The sequence below is a fragment of the Neodiprion virginianus genome, chromosome 3 (assembly GCF_021901495.1).
Source record: "Neodiprion virginianus isolate iyNeoVirg1 chromosome 3, iyNeoVirg1.1, whole genome shotgun sequence".
In the NCBI taxonomy this organism is placed as follows: Eukaryota; Metazoa; Arthropoda; class Insecta; order Hymenoptera; family Diprionidae; genus Neodiprion; species Neodiprion virginianus.
The window spans coordinates 17,261,246-17,280,362 of NC_060879.1; the positions used below are offsets into that span (position 1 = coordinate 17,261,246).

Below are 19,117 nucleotides of genomic sequence, written 5' to 3' on the forward strand. Positions count from 1 at the left end.
AATCGTAGTCTGTATCTTCACTAACTCATGCTTCGATGATCTTAAATATTTGAATAACGTATCGTGGTCCAAATATTTTTCATTTTATTTTTCCAAAATACGTGGTCGGTGGTTATTAACCCCTTGACCGTCAGTGACACACATGTGGGCAGAAAAAAGTCGTGCCACTTTTGTGTCATGACACGTGTGGGCATTTGAAAAAAAAACTGTTTATCCTGCATCGATTTGACTGTAGTTTGGTAAATCAACGTTTTTGACGTCGCTGAATCCGAATCTGGAATCGGATTTCTAGAATTCAATATGGCGGATCCAATATCGCGGACGCTAATTCGAAAAAATAGTTTGATTTCGACAAAAATGAGTGTGTCAGAGTTTTGAGGTCGCTGAATCTGAATCTGAAATCGGATTTCCGAAATTCAAAATGCCAGATCTAATATAACAGAAGCAAATTCTAAAACTAGTTTTATTCCGATGAATGTCAGTATCTTGAAGTTTTTCAGGTCGCTGAATCTGAATCTGAAATCAGATTTGTAAAATTTAAAATGGTGGATTCAATATCGCGGACGAGAAGTTCAAATTTCATCAAATCCGGTCAAAAAATTTTGCCCAGGGGTTTTCGGGATCGCTGGTTACGAATATGAAATCAGATTTTTAAAATTCAAGATGGCGAATCCATTTGGCTGACAAAGAGCTCCAATTTGATCGAATCCAGTTGAAAAAGTTTTGGTCCGCCATATTGGATCCGCCATTTTGAATTTTGAAAATCTAAATTCAGATTTGGATTTAGCTACCCCAAAAATGCTCGAAAATCTCATTTTCGCCTAACACTCAAGGGGTACTAAATTTAACTATAAGCTTTATTATCCTCTTACTTCGTATATCACAGTTTTTTTTTATAATGCATTTTACATTGTTTTCAAGATATTACGAATGTAAATAACTAGTATGCATGTTTATTACTAATAGATTGATCGTCATTCTTGATGCCTCGATCTCGATGCCTTCTAAACGAGCGTCGTGGTCAGAAAACGACCTGGTGTCAACTGTCTGAGCAATTAACCTGTTCACTTTAAAATGAAAATGTTGACTCGAAATGCCTTTATCTGAGTGAAGAAACACTTTTTGAATGATTTCGAGGTGTTTTGGACTTGTTTCAGAAATTGATTTTTTTTTTCAAAATTTATGTTTTTCTCGAAAATTTACAAACTAAATAGCGGCGAGCGATATGTCAGGAAATTTTACCCTTATTTCATATACTTGACAGTTATTTTTTTTGAGAATTTTAAATCTAATTGCTACAGTCATGTGATTATTGATCTCAGATACCAGACATATTACGTACAGTTTGATTACTTAAGTGTGTTGAAGCTATAGGCCTTATTATTCTACCATAGTGAAATAAGGCCTACAGGCAAAGTTTTTAAAAATGTTTAATTTCGTTTTTGTTTATGATACAATTTACCATTTTTCGTTTATATCTTATAAAAACTGTATTTGAATATTGAGTATTATCAAGACCCGTTGATTAAATTGGATATTTTTTATTTCATTTCAAATATCCCTTAGCTAGGCCCTTTTAGCCGCAGGTACATTGTATGAGATTGCTTGGTCATCTGAGCAGCTGCTAACACTTTTTAGGGACTCTTCTGCAGTTCCCGAAACTTCCGAATTATAAGTATAAATACGATCAATGTCTGTGCGTGTAGTTATTTTTGCTTATCCTCAAATAGTCGAAATAAGTGACTCTGAAAGTTCTGCTACAAAAAAAGTTGGCGGGTAATCGGACTTCGTAAACTTTTCGCATTTTTTCATTACTACGTTTGTTTTTAACGTGAGATATCAGCTACCCATTTATAAGATTCTTGTTTTCGAAATGGGCTAGGATTTTGAAGTGAAACTCCACCACTTTCACGACCAACTACCGCTTAACTGCTTAGGTACCACAAAGCAAACCCCAACTTTCGTGAAAGTCGGCGCCTATGCATAGCAAATATTACAAAAAATTACGAGGCACATCGACACAAAAAAGCGAATAAACTTTTGAATTCTCATCACATCAGAGGTTTGATCAATTCTTTGTAATGGTGTGAGCGAAAGACACGTTCGAGTGGGTTTAAAATATATCGTTGCAGCTCTCACTTCAGAAGTTGCAAAAGCCTTCGTAATTGCTCCATCAGTGTTTCGCAACCGATCATCGTAAAAAATTCTGACGTTGTACAGGGGTAACCTGCGGAACCCGATAACCATAAAAAGGCAAAAAAAAAAAGACTGACCATCGTTAGCAGACTGTCAAACGAGGAATACCCTAGTCTGAACGATTCTGCACCGTCGAACCCTCGTCAGAGTCTCACTCTCACCGGCATGTCACCCATTAGCCCAGCTTCAAATCCCTAAAACTGTTTTCAGTTAATCCCAACGTGAATTTTTTTCGCGTCTCACTGCCAGCAGACACGATGTTCGTCTGGTGAGTTTAATTCGTTCCGCAGCATGAAATGGAATTTGAAACATCGGGTGTGTTTAGGAGGCCAGGAGAGCTGACTTTTTTTAATATCCACAAAACTCATGTGAATATTTTTCTTACACAACCTTGATCACGGGGGTTTGTAAAATTTCATGATTGATGTCGATTGCTTAAGCTTCATAATCTGTAATTTACGTAAGACTTCAATTACAAGTGATATCAAGACATTGGTGAATAGAAAAGTCATTTTTCAAACAAGTCACTCATCGTATGGATTTCGGAGAAGCGTTGGTCCGATTGAGCATTTTGGAATCATTTCTTTCAGAAGACATGCCCTTTTCGTTTCAACGACGATAATTTTTTTTAAATTTCTGTATCTGTGTTATTAGCAAATGAAAAATCCCGACACTTTTTGTTTTTTTAAGATATTCCAGGAAATAAATGAAATTGAAAAAATTCTCTCGCCGAAAGCAAAAATTTCACGTCGTCTCAACAAAATGACTTCCAAAAGAAAAAAATTCAACCGGACCAACGATGCTTCGAAATCCTTACGGCAGTAACGAAGTGATTGAATTTATTCGAAAAGTCACTCACCAATGCCTTGCTCTTATTTGCCATTGGAATTTGATGGAAATTAGAGCTCCTGAAGCCTAAAAAACGCCATCAACCATTAATACTCACAAATCTACAGGAGCGAGAGTATATTGAATAAAAAAAAAAAAAAAAATAAAGTTAAATAGCGACTATTGATGAGTTTGCGGATTATTTAAAAATCAGCTTCACGGGTTTCCGTAATCAGTCGTCGACGCGCCAACAACTTTGGCAAACTGTAATGGCGACCGACAAAGGGATTAGGGATTGGAGCCTAGGATGTGCGTCTGAAGGCCTCAAGCACGCGGACGGTCATTATACCATGCGAGTTGGAATTGCTCTCTTTGAAACAGTGAAGAGCGTTTCAAGGAGCCGGGAATTAGCCGTTCGCGAGATCAAAGCAGTCCGATTAGATTTTGCGGATATATTTCAACAATTCGTGGCCGGGATACATAGATTCGCAAAGTGGCGAAAAGATGGTCCAAGAGGTTTGATAGGGGTTGCAGCCAGGTCTTAAGCGACACGGGATTAATTTTCGGGGGATGGAAATTAACCACCCCCGGCATCGACGTAGGCACATCTTGAGCGCTAACAAACCTTGGATAACCTTCAACCGCGAGCATTCAGCCTCGCAATAGGTTGCCCGAAGCGGCGGAAAACCGAGGATCCAATCTCTACAGTAAACAAATTATTAGTAATTTGTTGACCTAGCTACTCGGGCGTGTAACTTGTATATTATGTTGGGAATCTTGTGTCATGAGTTAGCGTCGCGTCTTATACCGTGTAGTCGTGTTGTACTTATCTCTGCTCCACAATCCTTCATTACGACGTTCATAATTCGACAATTATCGTCACCTGTTAATCCACGCGAATCCCCCCTTCAGTTTGCTTCACTATAATTAACAGCCTTTGAGAGTAGGTATACAATTACCTAATTGGCACGTACTAGGCAATCTTCCAAAACTCATGGTTCTTAAGGGTAAATTCGCACCATCGCCTGAATCGAACGTTACAAAGAGAGAAAAAAAAATAGGTTGAAAAATCTCTCGCCGAAAACTATTTGCACCAATAATGGTGGACACGGGTTAAAAATCATCCCCTGCTATGTGGGACAGACATTAATCCGAGAAATTTCAAATGGATAACACCAGCCAAGATATCGTTGTCAGTAATTTGAGAACAAGTTTTGTAGGAATTGGAACGTTGACGATTTTGATCCGATTCTGATGTTTTGAGATTAGTTTGCTTGTTGATCAGATCCCCACAAATTGTTGAAAAAAAAAAAAAAAATCGATACTTTTTACGTCATATATAGTATACGGTTAAAACGCACAAATGTGGCTGCTGATGAAAACCCTTTCTGAACAGTTTTTTCTAGCGGTTTTTGGAGATCTCTTTAGTGAAAAAAATAATCCCAAAAACATCAGAATCGGATAAAAAGACACCAAAGTTTCATTATTTTTGACACTCTATAATTATAATTTTATTCATGATTAATAATTAAAAGACTTTTTCTTAAATTATCGATAACTTACGTTATAAGAATTTGCTGACAATCACATTCATTTCTGGTACATAGTAAGGACGTTGTTTTAATCGCCTTCACTATTATTGGTGTAAATAACATTACCGAAAACTTTTCTTTCAAACGGTGAGGTTCATTCTTTCTTAGGGGTGCCCTGGTCGAAATTACCGATCCCCAGAACATTTTCGAATATTGCATTTAAATCGTTTGTCCATACGTCCTTGGATGTTTTTTGAGGAATAGATTCCGATGGAAGTATAAAATCAATCGAAATCGAAATGCATGTAGAATCGCGTTCTGATGCCCTGTTTTTGATAAATGCTCAAGCTATAATTATACTTAGGCTCAGATTTTGATCGACGTAAGTGACGCGCTCATTTTACGATTCACACGACGTGAAATTCGTTGATTTTGATTTATTTTATACATTCATGGAAATCTATTCCTCAAGATACGTCCAAGGACGCAGGGCAAACAATTTGGATGCATCGTTACGGAGATATTCGATCGGTAATTTTAACCAGGACACCCGATTAAGTGCACTGAAATAATCGCAGTGTCACGATTCCATGTTTTGAGAAAACTGATATCCATTTAATACGCTCTAAATTCACTAGAACAACAATTTGCATGCAGGCTTTCATAGGTATGTGTGCCAGCGTTACCTAAATTAATTAGCACAAGAAGAACCAAAATAATCAGCTTTCGATTTTTCCGAGTGACCAATTTAAATTTTCATAAAATCACGAGCGTTCTAATATTTGCACCTGCAGATTAAATAATTTGCTAAAACTCACAATACCTTGCACAGATTATGTTATTCTATAATAGTAATAAGAATATTAGTTATGGTCACAATTCTACATATGGGATATCAAGAAATGTCTACATTGGAAGAACATCGATAAGAAATCGTGAAATTTACGTTGTTAGTTCAAAACAAGGATGGCATTTCTCCCAGAATTCGCGGACTTGGAAGAATTTTTTCTACCTTATTTTCATAAAGTACGGAAAATTTCGCGTTGCTAATACCAAACCCTGTAGAATGGAGTTCTCACGGGATTGTTCGCCATCGCAATTTGAATAATCTTATTTAAACCATTTATTTCACCGTTGAAGAGTTTTTGCATACCTTAAGGCGTTTCCAAGATATTTTGTACCTATAGCACTTTGAGGAGGTTGGTTGACCGAAAGTCGATACTTTTTACAAATTTTATTACTAGATAGTACATACATTAAGTATTTATTAAATTTCTATATTCATAACGCGTGAAGACCTATTTAAAAAGAAAAAAATAGAAAACATTGGGACCATAAACAAAAACTCAGATTTCAAGACTTCGTTTCAAACAGCTTCAAAATGGTTCACAGTCAAGTAAATTCTATTGATTTTACTTAACAATGGCATTAGAAAGACTATTTTCCACAATCACTTTCAACAGATTTTCTTCTTTTTAGTACTAAATTAAATATCATAATTAATATCGACGGAATGTCGTACAATTAAATGCTTAACGATGCCAAATCGTGAAAAAAGAGATTCAGTAAATTTGCTTGAAATACTCTTTTAAATAAAATGAGCCATCATTAAGTGAAATTGAACGACTTTATAACCAGAGTCTCAACCATTTTGAAACGATTTAACATGATACAACGAGATCTAGCGATAAGCTTTTGTTTGTAATTCAAATATTTTCTATTTTTTCTATTCATTTGAAAATTACTCGATGTATGGACGATCTCGTAATAAAATTTTTGAAACACATTTGGTTTCGGCTAACGAACCACTCTAAACCTCCTCATCTTGATATAACGTGAAAAACTTTTCTTTTTTTTTTTTGTCAACTTTACCACAACACTGATCCCAAATACTCGAGTTCACACTCATCCCTGATTTCTCCCTTCCTACGCAAATGTATGAGATCAAGAACCTGGCAGGCGTTCGGCTACTCACCTATACTGTCGTCCGTGAAGGAGATCCTGGGGGTCAAGAGTTTGGCGTAGTGCGACGTTGTGCTTCCACGTTTTCCGGAAACAGGGTCAGCCGACGTAGCGAATACGCCTCCCGAGGCAGCGGCTGCGATAGTAAGAAAGAAATATAGAGCTTCACCCTCGAAAATTCTATCAATCGCAATATCAAGGCGAAATAAATGATCGTCCACGGTGGCATGGGGATCATTTTCACGATACTTGTCAGCGATGATTAACGATCGCTTGGCTTCGTGCTTCAGAAAATATACAACAGCGGCTGTTCGCTAGACTGTTTCACATTATTGCAATATGTGTAGACCTTTTTTTCCCCTCTTTTCTGTTAGTCCGTGTCTAATTTTTGCTAAACTAAAATTTTTTCCGTAGTATAGAATTCTTGGCTCAACTCTAAAAGGTTCTTAATCCCATGTTACTCTTCCCGTTTAAACGTGAAGTATCAAAACGTGAATTCATTTCACGTCCTACCAAGATTTGACAGTTCGATCGATTTCGTTTTAAGGGGGTATTCTAGTGTAGAGGCATGAATTTCAGGTGTTTTTTGAAGTGCTATAAATAAAAAACAAAAAATATTTTTACCATCCATTTTTTTATCAGGCGTTTATTATTATTTCACGATTACAAAAAAAAAAAAAAAAACAAGTCAAAAAATACAAAATTGAAAGTGCTATGAGTTGTTGAAGTGGGGGGTACAAAAAAAATGGTGCGCCAATGTTGTCACGATTGCAAGCATTTTCAAAATCAGAAAAAAAAAAAAAAAAGATTATTAATCTACGTAAATGCAGCTATCGTACTAACTAAAAAAAAGTCGAAAAAAAATTTTTTTTTGCCAAATTACGGCTGTCCGAAAAAATAATACGTTTTTTTTTGACTGTTTTGGACGTTTCTGAATTTTTTAAAAATAGTAAAAATTATTATTTCGTTATAATAATAGTTCGTGCGATAGAGACATGTATTGAGAAGATTCTCACCAAATTTCAAGTAAATCGGTTCAATAGAACTTGAGAAATCATGTCAACCGGTTTGAAAAATGTAGTTTTGAGAAAAACGCGTTTAAAGTTTCGAGTAAAATTCGTTCCAGCCGAGCCAGTATTGAAGACGTGTCGCTAAAATAGCTATATCTCTGAAAATGATTGAAATTTTGACTTGTCCTTTTAAGGACACATTCTTGAAAGGTTAAGCTTTGAAAATATAAAAAAAAAAAAAATCGATTTTTTCAAATTTCTACACTAGAATACCCCCTTAATATGAATAATAAAAAGTTCGTTTTTGTCAACCTTAAAAGGTCGGCTTCGGTTCGCCATTGCGACCAAAGGATCCAAAAAGTCAAATTTTGCTAATATTTGGTTCCTCGCTGCCCTGACGTAAAAAAAACGGTCAGCAGTTTTGCAGTTGATTAAATCGTCCACACAATTACGTCCGTATAAGAGACGGTAGGTACTCGTGATTATCTTGGGAAATTCTCTGAAGAAACTGGAAGAAATTTATGTCTTTTTACGTGTTAATAGAATGTAACAAAGTCACGTATTGTGAGGCAACCATTAAGACTTGAGCTACAAATTCTGTACTTCGGGTGGGTTTTTTACGGCAACAAACTACTGTTTGGATCTTGTTTCAGCAAAGAAATAGTATTATACGTGTGGCTTATTGGCTATTGCAGATGTCGTAAAATAAAGACGAACAAGAGGGTGTCGTTGAGTTCAGTTTATAGACGGTAATTGTTGCGAAACCGAGGAAATGTTTAAATACTTTCAAGAATTAAAGAAAAGATTTTTATAGCACCGACCATCACAAATTTTCGCTCAACTCTTTATTTAATTTTGCCGTCTTTATATGTATGTACTAGAAATTTCTTACGAAAATATTAGGATCTATGAAAGTTTTGTTCTAGAGAAATAAATTATTCATGCAAAAAGCCTAGTCATAGGTTCTTTTAACAAAAATTTTTTCTTGTTTACATTCTCTTCGAGTACGACGCGACTAAATTTATGGGTTGATCTGAGGAAAATTTAGGGAGGCATAAGCCTCCAAAAGTTAACCGGAAAGTGCGTAAAATCATGTTATTTGAATAGATAAAGTCAATTTTCAATCTAGTGAAAATTTTTTGTTGAAAATTTGAATAATTTAGAATAAACACTCGCATCATTTTTGTTTTCGAAACTCTGCGTTCAAACGATGAGAAATGGCTTATCGAAGGATATGATATGGATACGGCATCAAAAGGATATCGATTTCGGCCATTGGTGTGAAACAATCCTTTGAGCGTAAATTTAGCTTGCAAACATTTTTTAATGTGAAATGAACCTTGTTTAAGGAATAGGTCGACTTTGTACCATGTCAATTTTTTTTAAAGAAGCTGTATAACGGATCCCCCTAAGGAACACCCTTATCCCCATAGACCGGATTATATGCATTTGCATATTAATAGCCAATTTTTACTGGTTATTAGATATTTCGCGTAAAATCTAGCGATGATGCATATTTTCGCTATATTTGCAAAGCATTTAACGATTCTAATATTTAAAAAAAAAAAATACATACACAGCTGCGATTAGCACTCATTTTTCGCACATACCTGCGAGTCTCAAAAAGCTTGAACCTCAAGGTTTGGCGTTGACTGATTCTATTCAGTTAATGAATAAGATCCGCCAAGTAAACTCCGCATTGCCAGAAGTGTTTCAGCGCAAACTTAAAGAACAGTTTGAAAACATTTTGAACAGTAACTCAAACCTTGAAACTTTGTGTAAAATTAATGGTTTTAATAATGGGACGGGTGAACTTTTGCAAGAAAAAATAAGTGCCAACACAGCACACGAGTTCAAATACTGCCCATTTACCTCAGTGAATGTGGAACGGTCCTTTTCCATTTACAAAAATATTTTGAGTTATCGAAGACGCGATCTTACTACCGAACATTTGGAACAGTACCTGATTGTTTACGTCGCCAAAGGTAACAAAATGTTAAGTAATTGTTGATTATCGAGTTTACTTACTGATTTCATGCTGATTTGAAGTTAAAAAAAAAAATCTATTTTTTAATTGTTCAATATGGCATATTCTGACACTTTTCATGCATATTTCAAGCTTTTCATGCTGCATATAATCCGGTCTGTACTTATCACCATAGGTGACGAGAAATAAAAAACAACGGGGGGTGGCTCTATCGGAACCAACAATTTGTTCACGTTTGCGTATTGTATAGGTATGTAACTTGTTTCCTGCTTTAGCAAATCGTCAAATTGAATGTGCCAGGCATTGAATACGTGATCAACGTTCCGTCGCCCTACGGCCAAGCCAACGTCCGAGAAAATCACCCCCGCAGGAGGACGTTCACCCGTCGTCAATCGAGACACACAACGTGACATTCGGGCGCCACTCTCGACGACTTGCCTGAGCTGCGTCTGGAAGTGAAAAGGCTGGGCTGGGTGGGATATTGAATGTCAGGCAAGGTGACGTGTCTGATCAGGATGTGGAAGGCGAGAAGCTCTTTCGACTCGTTTTTTGCCCCGCTCATTTTCAGATATGTAATTAAGGATGTTCCAGTTGTACAGTCTGGTAGAAATAATTTTCAATCCAAGTAAGTAGGAATTAAACACTGAACAAGTACAGCTCAAGTGGATCAAGATGAATTGGGTCGAAACAATGCACCCGCAATTCGGAGAGACAAGATAAACCAACGGATTTGCACGGAAGGCGGTCATTTGTCAGAAGCTTTTGAAATACAATATTCCCTCTTTTTATTAAGTGACAAACTCATACCATATTTTGTACGTACATCCAATTTTAATAAATCATAGCTCATATTGTTTGTGAATGAATGGTCTGAATTCACTGGAACTTCGATTCCTTTTGATCACTTCAATTTACTGAAAATACAAGTTGTGTAAAATCAATAGAAGATTCGTTTAATAGATTCAGGCTTAGGTTCAAAAGAAATTCATGTTATCAAATATCGATATCAGATGATTTTCGTGGATGTCGTTGGCGAACTAAATGAACTGTTATTCATCGTAATTGGACAAACTACAAGAATTTAGCATGAACAAAAAGCACTTGATTATTAGTTATTCAATTTCCCTTTTATTCACCAATTGAACTTATCAAAACTTGACTTATTGTTAGTAACTGATTTTGAATCGTTGTTACTTAAGTTCTTTTCTTTCTGACACTTTCTTGGGCAAACTATACTAGTTGATAATTTGATTAACTAATTGCATATTACCAATTAGGTTTGCAATTTGCAATTGCCAGAACAAACGATCCCAGTTTCATATTCAATTTTAGTTTTCCAATTATCAATTACAACTATAATCAATATATTACCGGTAAATTACAATTGTAACTGGAGTGGCATTTTTTTTTTTTTTATTGTAGTTTGTTATCATTTGATTGTAGTTTATAAATAAAATTTGATTAGTTTGGGAAAAAAATGCCCAACACTGCACCTGACAGACAGTTAGCTTTTCTATAAATGTAGTATCAATTCTCTGTTTATTTTTTTCTCGAAAACAGCGAGACGTTAGGTTTGGGCTGGCTTGGAAATAGAAGACAAGGTAAACACACTGGAACCTAAGAAGCTCCCGAAAATCCCTCCGACAGTTGTTCACTCATGCATCACCGTACCATGATAACGGGCGTCGATTTGAGCCTGTAGAATATTGAGCCCCGGAGCAACGATCGCCGGTAGAGTCCTGGACCGCAGTAACGGAGCTGGTCGTCCTCCAGGACCCCGCCCCGTTCTCGGTTCTGGTTTGCATTCCTGGGCAGGCGGGGCACTGAAAACAGATAACGAATATTTATCAATTGTTAAGTGTTACGAATGAGCGATGTAACGCGTGATATTGATATATTGTCGTTTTCGGACGATGGGTGTTTTCCAAAAGGTGAATAAAAAATTTACGGAATATCTGGTGTTTTCGAAATTGTTCATCCAATCAAGATTAAGAAACCCCGGACAACTTACGGAATGTCTGATGATTTCGAAATTGTTTGTTCAGTCAAGGTTGAAGGGGTCGTCTAGTGTGAAGGCTGTTTCTTTAAAGGGTTGTTGGCTATTTTTTTTTTAAAGATAAAACATTGAAATAAAATTTCTCATAATTTTTACGTTATATTTATTAACACTTAAACAAACTTTGTACATTTTTCGGAGACGAAATATTGAATACAACCTAATGTAATACTGCCCGATAAGAATCTAAGTAAAAAAGAGTATAGACATGATATAGATCTCAAAAAGCACTAGACCGATCTTGCTCAAATTTTACGGCATTTTTATTATGCCTATACCCATCGCGTGAACTAGGATAATCATGATTGCGTTGGTAGTTTTTGTTTTACGAAAAAAAATTTGAAATTTACATCTTCTTCCCATTTGTTTAGCTTGTGAAACAAAAACTACCAAAGCAATCACGAATATCTTGGTTCATGCGATAGGTATAAGTATAATAAAGATGCTATAAAAATTTCAGCTGAATCGCTCTAGTGCTTTTTGAGATATCATGTCTACACTTTTTTTGACTTACATTCTTATCGGGCAGTATACATTAGGTTATATTCAATATCTGGTCTCCGAAATTCACAAAGTTTGGTCAAATGTCAATAAATATACATATTGCGAAAATTATGAGAAATTTTAGTTCAATGTTTGTCTTAAAAAAAATACCCGAAAAACCTATAAAAACCAGCCTTTCCACTAGACGACCTCCTTAAGACACACCGGACAACTTTATTGAGAAAGTATAGGTACACTTGACGTGCTGTATTCTGGCCGATTCAGGGTCACGCGTACTTAGCTCAAACACGAAATCGAACGAGAACTGTCTAACCTGTTAACAAATTGGTCGGTAAAATCGTGCATCAGCTGCCAGTGCATGTGTTACCGACGTATCATACGGTTCTCATCGGTTTTCGTGTTTTCACCAAATACGGGTGCCCCTAATGCGGTCAGAACCCAACATGTTAAGTATAAGTACAAATTACCAACATGCGAATAGTGATCGCATCGAATCGAAGAGTGAAATTCAATTCAGAAGTCGAATCGAAGTTTCGGGAATATTTTGAATTATTTGAATTACTCTTTAAGAATCTCAAATTCTTCATTTTCTCTTTCCTTTTTGGAATGTACTGGCGAATTCATTTTTTTACAAGAGATTTAATACAAATTGTAAAAATTAATAAGCAGGTTTTTTAAGTTGGAAGACCAATGAATTCTGTTGAGAATAATATATCACTGTATTGTTCAGCCTGACAAGTGATGTGCTGGCATCTATAGGCACTTATAACCATTGCACGCATCACGCGGTACACTTGGGGACAATGAATCTGAGACGGCTAATTTTTTGCATTAGACAGTTATGTTGGCAACACAGAGAAACTTGCAGCGCCATAGTCGGCCGAGCGTGAAACAAACTCAATCTCAATAAACATAACATAACCCATGACCGTCGAATCTAACCTCAAAATTGACGTGTCAACACGTCATCCAACAAGTCATTATCCCCGCGGTATTCTGAGGTTAGATTCGATCAAAATTGACCGTCATAAACTAGCTGCCAAAAGGTCTGTTGGGGAGGAAGAAGAAGAATTTAGAAAAGAATTAAAACGCTCCTTTGAGTCATCAAATTAGCTGCCAAAAATATGATCAATAGCACCTCAATCAAAACAAATCAACGTACACGTTAGTTACGCTGCCCTGACATGAATCATCTTGTCTTGTTTATTTTTCATCAGCCACTCAATATTTATGGCTTATATTCCATAAATTATATAATTATGCCATCCTGATTTTCGAAATTCTCGGTATTGGTTTGTGATATTGTTATTATTTATGTCGTTTCGACGATCTATATTTTTCATTCATATTTCTCTATCAATGACAGGTCTCCGATGAAAAAGTTTTCTGAATACTTGTACATGATATATATCTAGATTTTGGAGAGATACTTTCCCCGGAATAACTCTATTAAAATAAATTATTTTTATCAGTTCCACAGGAGTAATTTAGTAAATTCATGTTTACTTCGTTCGTACGAAGATGCAGACTTTGAGAATGTTATGACAAGCTCAGAAAAAAATGCCTGGAATTCCCTACGGACCGTTGTTTGAAAAATTTTTAGGCAATGTAAAAGATGATAATTATAAAAATGTTCCCCAAGAAATGTTAAGCAACTGTAAAAACTTATCGTGTAATATGAGTCTGAAAGTTCACTTTATATTAGATTAGCGCTAGTTTTTATATTGTTGTAGTATTGAAAGGGAGGGGGATGGTTTCTAATATAATCCTGATTTTATTTCCAATTCTGTATCCTCAAACATGGAAAAATTAGGGCAACAAAATAAAAATATTGTTTGATGAGCTGTGCAGTATTTTTTTGATAAACCTAAGATATTAGTGAAATATCGAATTTTTCGTCTAAATATTACTTTTTTAAGTCATATATGAAAATGTCGACAAAATAAATAACTAGAGCTAATTTCGAAAAACTACGTTTACATCAGGTAGTTTTATTTCATTTAACTCGTAGTTTGCACCTATTTGCCATTTACACAGTATAAGTTGAATCTGCTGAATGTGACGTGGAGTATATCATATGAATGTCGTTTTGTATTACATTCAGGACTGCTTTCACGAATAATAACACTGAATGAACTTTAAAATTCACACAGTAAACGATCTTTCAGAAAAAAAAGAAACGCAAATCTGTGTTGTTCGTTTTATTTTAAGAAAATTTCTTCAACGTTTCTCTAATTATTTTGGTGTTCTTATATTGACTTTTTTAAAATGAAATTCGAGGCGGCTTTTTGAAAGCATGTGTAATTTTATTTGAATTGCATCACTTCCCCTAATTAAATTCTAGCTATCATTCATAAGTTCTAAGAAAAGAAATTTGTGAAATCGATTTCAAATAAAAATAGTAAAGTAAAATGGTTACGATAGTTATAACATTTTACATTTAGTGACAAATCGACGGCCATAATAAAGGTTTATATTGGTGAAGCCATATTTTCGAAAAATTGATTGTTTCTGTTTGATATTTGGGTTCTCGGTTCCAACCCATTTTTTAACCGTCGGGTAATTGATAAGGCGTCTGATTAGCCTAGTATTTGCATATGAATGGTTTCATATTGCGGCAGTTGCTGACCATTGAAAGATATAAGAATTCGTTTTCAGTGAATATTCCCGAATCAGTAAAGCTCACAGCAAATATGTTTAAGCTCCTTCAATCACAGGCGTGAAAATCGCATTTATTACCTGCTTTCTCCGTATTCAGCTCGCGGTTTCCGTCAGAAAGTTAGAAGTTTCATTTCCTATGTTATAATGGAACCGCATATAGTAACTCTAAACGCCAAAAATTATTGATTGGAAAACTTTGAAGCCCTTGATTTCCGTAACAGAATTTTACGAAAATAGCCCCTTCCGCAAGGGTTTCATCACCGCAATAACTCAAAAAAATGTGTGCCTTTCAGTATTTTGGAATATTTCCTGCCTTGAAAAATTAACTCATGTCAATCAAAATTAAGAGTATCTTAAAAGAAAAAATTGGTTTCTCACCAATGCTGTGGGTTTTCAATTGTAATCGTAATTCAATTACGCATTTAGTTAACAATTACTTTAACGATTTACACAATATTATACGAATAAAATTCAATCATAAATTTGAGTCCTGTTATTAGATGAAATGGATATCATAAGAAAAAAATTAACAAGACGTTTATTTGAGTTTGCTTTGTACTCATATCTGAATTACGAAAGTACATAATGGGTAGTTAAATTATTTTCAAATTGTTTATTACCAAAGTGATGTGTAATTGAATTTATTTGAATTACAAATTGCGAAAGTGAGTTATAATTTTTCAAAATTACGAATTATAAAAGCTAATTGTAATTAAATCTGCTGAAATAACCCATTAGAAAAGTAATTTCCTATTAGAGTGTCTTTGTAATACAATTGGCATCCAACGCAATACAATAAAAATGCAAATGCAAAATGAATTAAGGCTGGTAAAATACAATTATGCGACAAGGCATGAGTTTCATCATCAAATAGCACAGAAAAGATATCCACATTTCATTTGGTCTAGCTTCGACTCTTCTGAGCATGAAATTTTTCGCCTTATTTTAAGCGATTTACGTTCTTTGTCATTGGCTATGAGATTTGCAGTCCTTTAAGAATCGTAATGCTTGCACATGGGAAAAAAGGTGGTGCAGACGATGGCTTTTGTTCGTGAAGGTTTCGCGAACAAAAGGCGTATTACATAAAAGGTTGAAAGAAGCAGGAGTACAGCGGCACTGACCCTGTCTGACCTCACTCACTATCGGCGAGAACGACGCCTACACATGGGACTATGCCAGGAATAGCATGCCGTGACGGAAGTCTACTTTACAGATGGGCTTTCCGACGGTGTCTTTGAACCCACCGGATTGCTCTCGACAGATTATCACCTCACGATGACCCAAGGGGCTAATCACTATGCAATGGTGGCGTACACCGACTGCGATTACATCGATTACACGAAGATTACACAGATCGCAAGGAGATTACAAGGATTACAAAGACATTACCAAAAGACTGCAAGGATTACACGAAGATTATATGTATTGCAAAGAGATTACAAACGATTACAAGAGATTGCAAAGATTATAAAAGATTGCAGAGTTTACATGACATTACATTGGATTACATCCCATGCGGAACACTGTATCTATTAGTGGTCCATACAGGATCCACAGCTCTGTAAAAGATCTATATCCGTAATGAATAATACACATCAACAGATGTCCACAATATCCACGATTGGTTTAAAGCTAGTGATGGATATCCAGTAGATGTCTGTTAATACCTGTGCGCATAAATGAAGGTACTACTATAGACAACCACCAGGCGGCGAATGGTAGCTCTTCTCTTTCGCTACAAAAGAGAGCTCTAAGTTATACAAAACCCTAGCAATTCGGTCACTTAGATTACTGTGAATTTCTCCATCTAACCATCTGCGAACTATACTAGTCTCTGACGGATATACACAGATTCTGAGTCACATACCGTCTGACCTGCAAAATTATGATAAGGCAGCGTCGATTAATCGGAAAATCGATTAACCGAAGTCGTCGATACCTCGATTAATTGCACTGCACTAGATCTTTACCTACTTGGTCGTTCTTGGGTGCCTAGTCTATGTTGCCTAGGCCTTGGACTTTTTGTTGGAGCAGAATAAAATGTACACATGACAGTTTCTGATATTTTTAATGTTACATAAACAGGAGTGGATGATATAAAAATAACGTCGATTGAAGGTAATGATTTCTTCTTCACGAAATCCATGATATCTCAAATGATGATCTATGTCAATATCTACTAGAGTTTTGGAAGACGTATGGAAAATGAACATTTGGATCTCTAATAGGTATCTATTATATGTCGCATCGCAGTCGAGGACGAAGTCCGGACGACGCACTCGACCTTTTTATGACGTTTATGGAGGGTCATAAGCCGAACATCGAGTGACCAGATGTCGTCAGGATGTTTAAGAAATACTTAGCCTATTGCGGGTGCGTGGTGCAGGTACCACGAGTGGGTTGTATCGCGTAGAGGCCTAGGTCATAAAGAATAAAGAAGGCCGAAGAGGTCTCAGGCTTTTGGGGAATGCATTCCGGGCACTCTCGCTCGAGTCATCGAGTCGAAAAGATCATACTTTGAAAAAGGCTCTGCGCGATACACTCCGCTAGCACCACCTTCGAGAGATCTCCTTATAACGATTATCCTGCATCTTTTAATCTTTGTATCGAATCATTTAATAAATTCTGTACGCTGTGTCACTGCGGCCGTCAGTGAGATATTTATTGCGTCTTGTTAACACACGTTATTTGTGTGTTTCTGACATATATATATAGTTTAGGATAAAATGAATGTCTAATACAGGTATTGCGTATCCATTATGGACGTCCATGGTACGTTCATTGCAGGTAAATTTTCTCTGTGGGATGAAATTATATGACGTACAGTGAAGATCCTTGCCATAATGGTGGCTTGTCTACGCAACATAAGTCCGATTCTATGTGTTCGTTTACGTGAGTGTAATGAAACAGGCATGAAATAACACTGCGAAAGTTTAAAGAAATAAACTATTTAAAGAAAATTATTCCTTACTTTATTTAAATTTATCCACTGTACGAATACTTTTGTCCCTCACTGTATGTACACCAGATTACAACAGTCATTAACCCCTTGCGATGATCCAATACCTGAAATCAACTGCAGGTGGCTGCAGAGTGCTGTCTTGAATGAAACGGAACAGCACAGATGAAGAAAAGAATGAGAAAAAACAGTCGTTGTGAGGAAATCGTGTCACACATCCACACTTTATTGGTTGAATTTCTTTACGGGCTGAACTCGGCTGATGTTTGGTTTTCAACAGTTTACAGCATTGGCAGCTAAGAGTCGATGCGAATATTCATTGGGCTTCGCGTTTTATTACAAGTATCAGGTTCCATTGAGGATGAATCGTCTGAGTCAGAAGTCATAAAAATAGAAAAAACGCTTTCCAAAATCCACAGTAATGTCATTTGCACCAATGATAATAATCATGGATGAAGCAACATTCCTGCAGCCGTGCGATCGACGTGAAGCTGAGTAAATCAAGATTCCTGGCAGGGAATCGCCGCCAAGTTACCTTACAGGCCAGAGCTAGCGAAGAATCTTTACCCAGTCTAATTAGTTCCTTATCTTCCTATGTATAAGCACGTCGCACAGTGGTCCCAAATCCCAAATCTTAGGACAAAAATAGAAGGTATTGTGTAATCGCTACAAAATACGATGCCCGGGGGTTTTCGAGGTCGCTGAACCCGAATCTGAAGTCAAATTTTCAAAAAACAAGATGGCGGCCCAAAAATGTCGGAAAGTTTTTTTCAAAATTTAATTAATCTTCACGAAATCTGGGACTCAGGGGTTTTCGAGGTCGCTGAACACGAATCTATTTTGAAAGAACAGAAGAACATGCTAATATATGTATGTGGGATATAGTAGATAGGTAAAGTATCGAAATAAACAATACAAATTCGAATATATTCACTCATTTAATGAAAAATTACATTAAATACAAACAGTTAATAAACAAACCTATTTTTTAAGTTGGGAAAATTAATCGCTATCTGTAGTCGCAGCACAACTATCGTCATCACTATCGCTACAGTCACTAGATGAAACGTCTTCATTATTGTGAACACTAGCTGACTTTAACAACGCAACGGCTTCGCGTGATAAGGATTTGGTTGCCTTTGCTGGCAGCTTACGTAAACTGGAAATCAGAGGGTCGGACGAAACCAAAAGCCACGAGAAAACATCTTCCATATTGTCCTTCCTACTACGTTTTCTGGAAAAATCTTGTCGGAATGATTTTATGTATTTATTACAAGCTTTCTGGGCTTCTTCTGACATCTGTCCTATTGGCAGCTTCGAAAATCGTAGTATTTTTGCCCCGTGAATTAACAGTTTGTGTACAATAGTGGGCATATGGTACCAATCGTATAATAGCACGATTCAACGGGCTGTAGCAAGAGC

At 36.2% G+C, this 19,117-nt stretch overlaps 1 protein-coding gene across 3 annotated transcripts in view; it reads right to left on the reverse strand.

The window, feature by feature from the left end:
* LOC124299719 (uncharacterized) overlaps positions 1-19,117 on the reverse strand; it is a 271,430-nt gene that overhangs the window by 144,012 nt on the left and 108,301 nt on the right. For 2 of the 3 annotated variants that reach the window (XM_046753029.1, XM_046753027.1), the window contains exons 3-4: positions 11,187-11,338; positions 6,532-6,654 (exon numbers count right to left, since the gene is read on the reverse strand). In XM_046753029.1, the coding sequence (XP_046608985.1) occupies positions 6,532-6,654; positions 11,187-11,338 (275 nt within the window). The remainder of the gene's footprint in view (positions 1-6,531; positions 6,655-11,186; positions 11,339-19,117) is intronic. The other variant, XM_046753028.1, reaches the window with a different exon arrangement.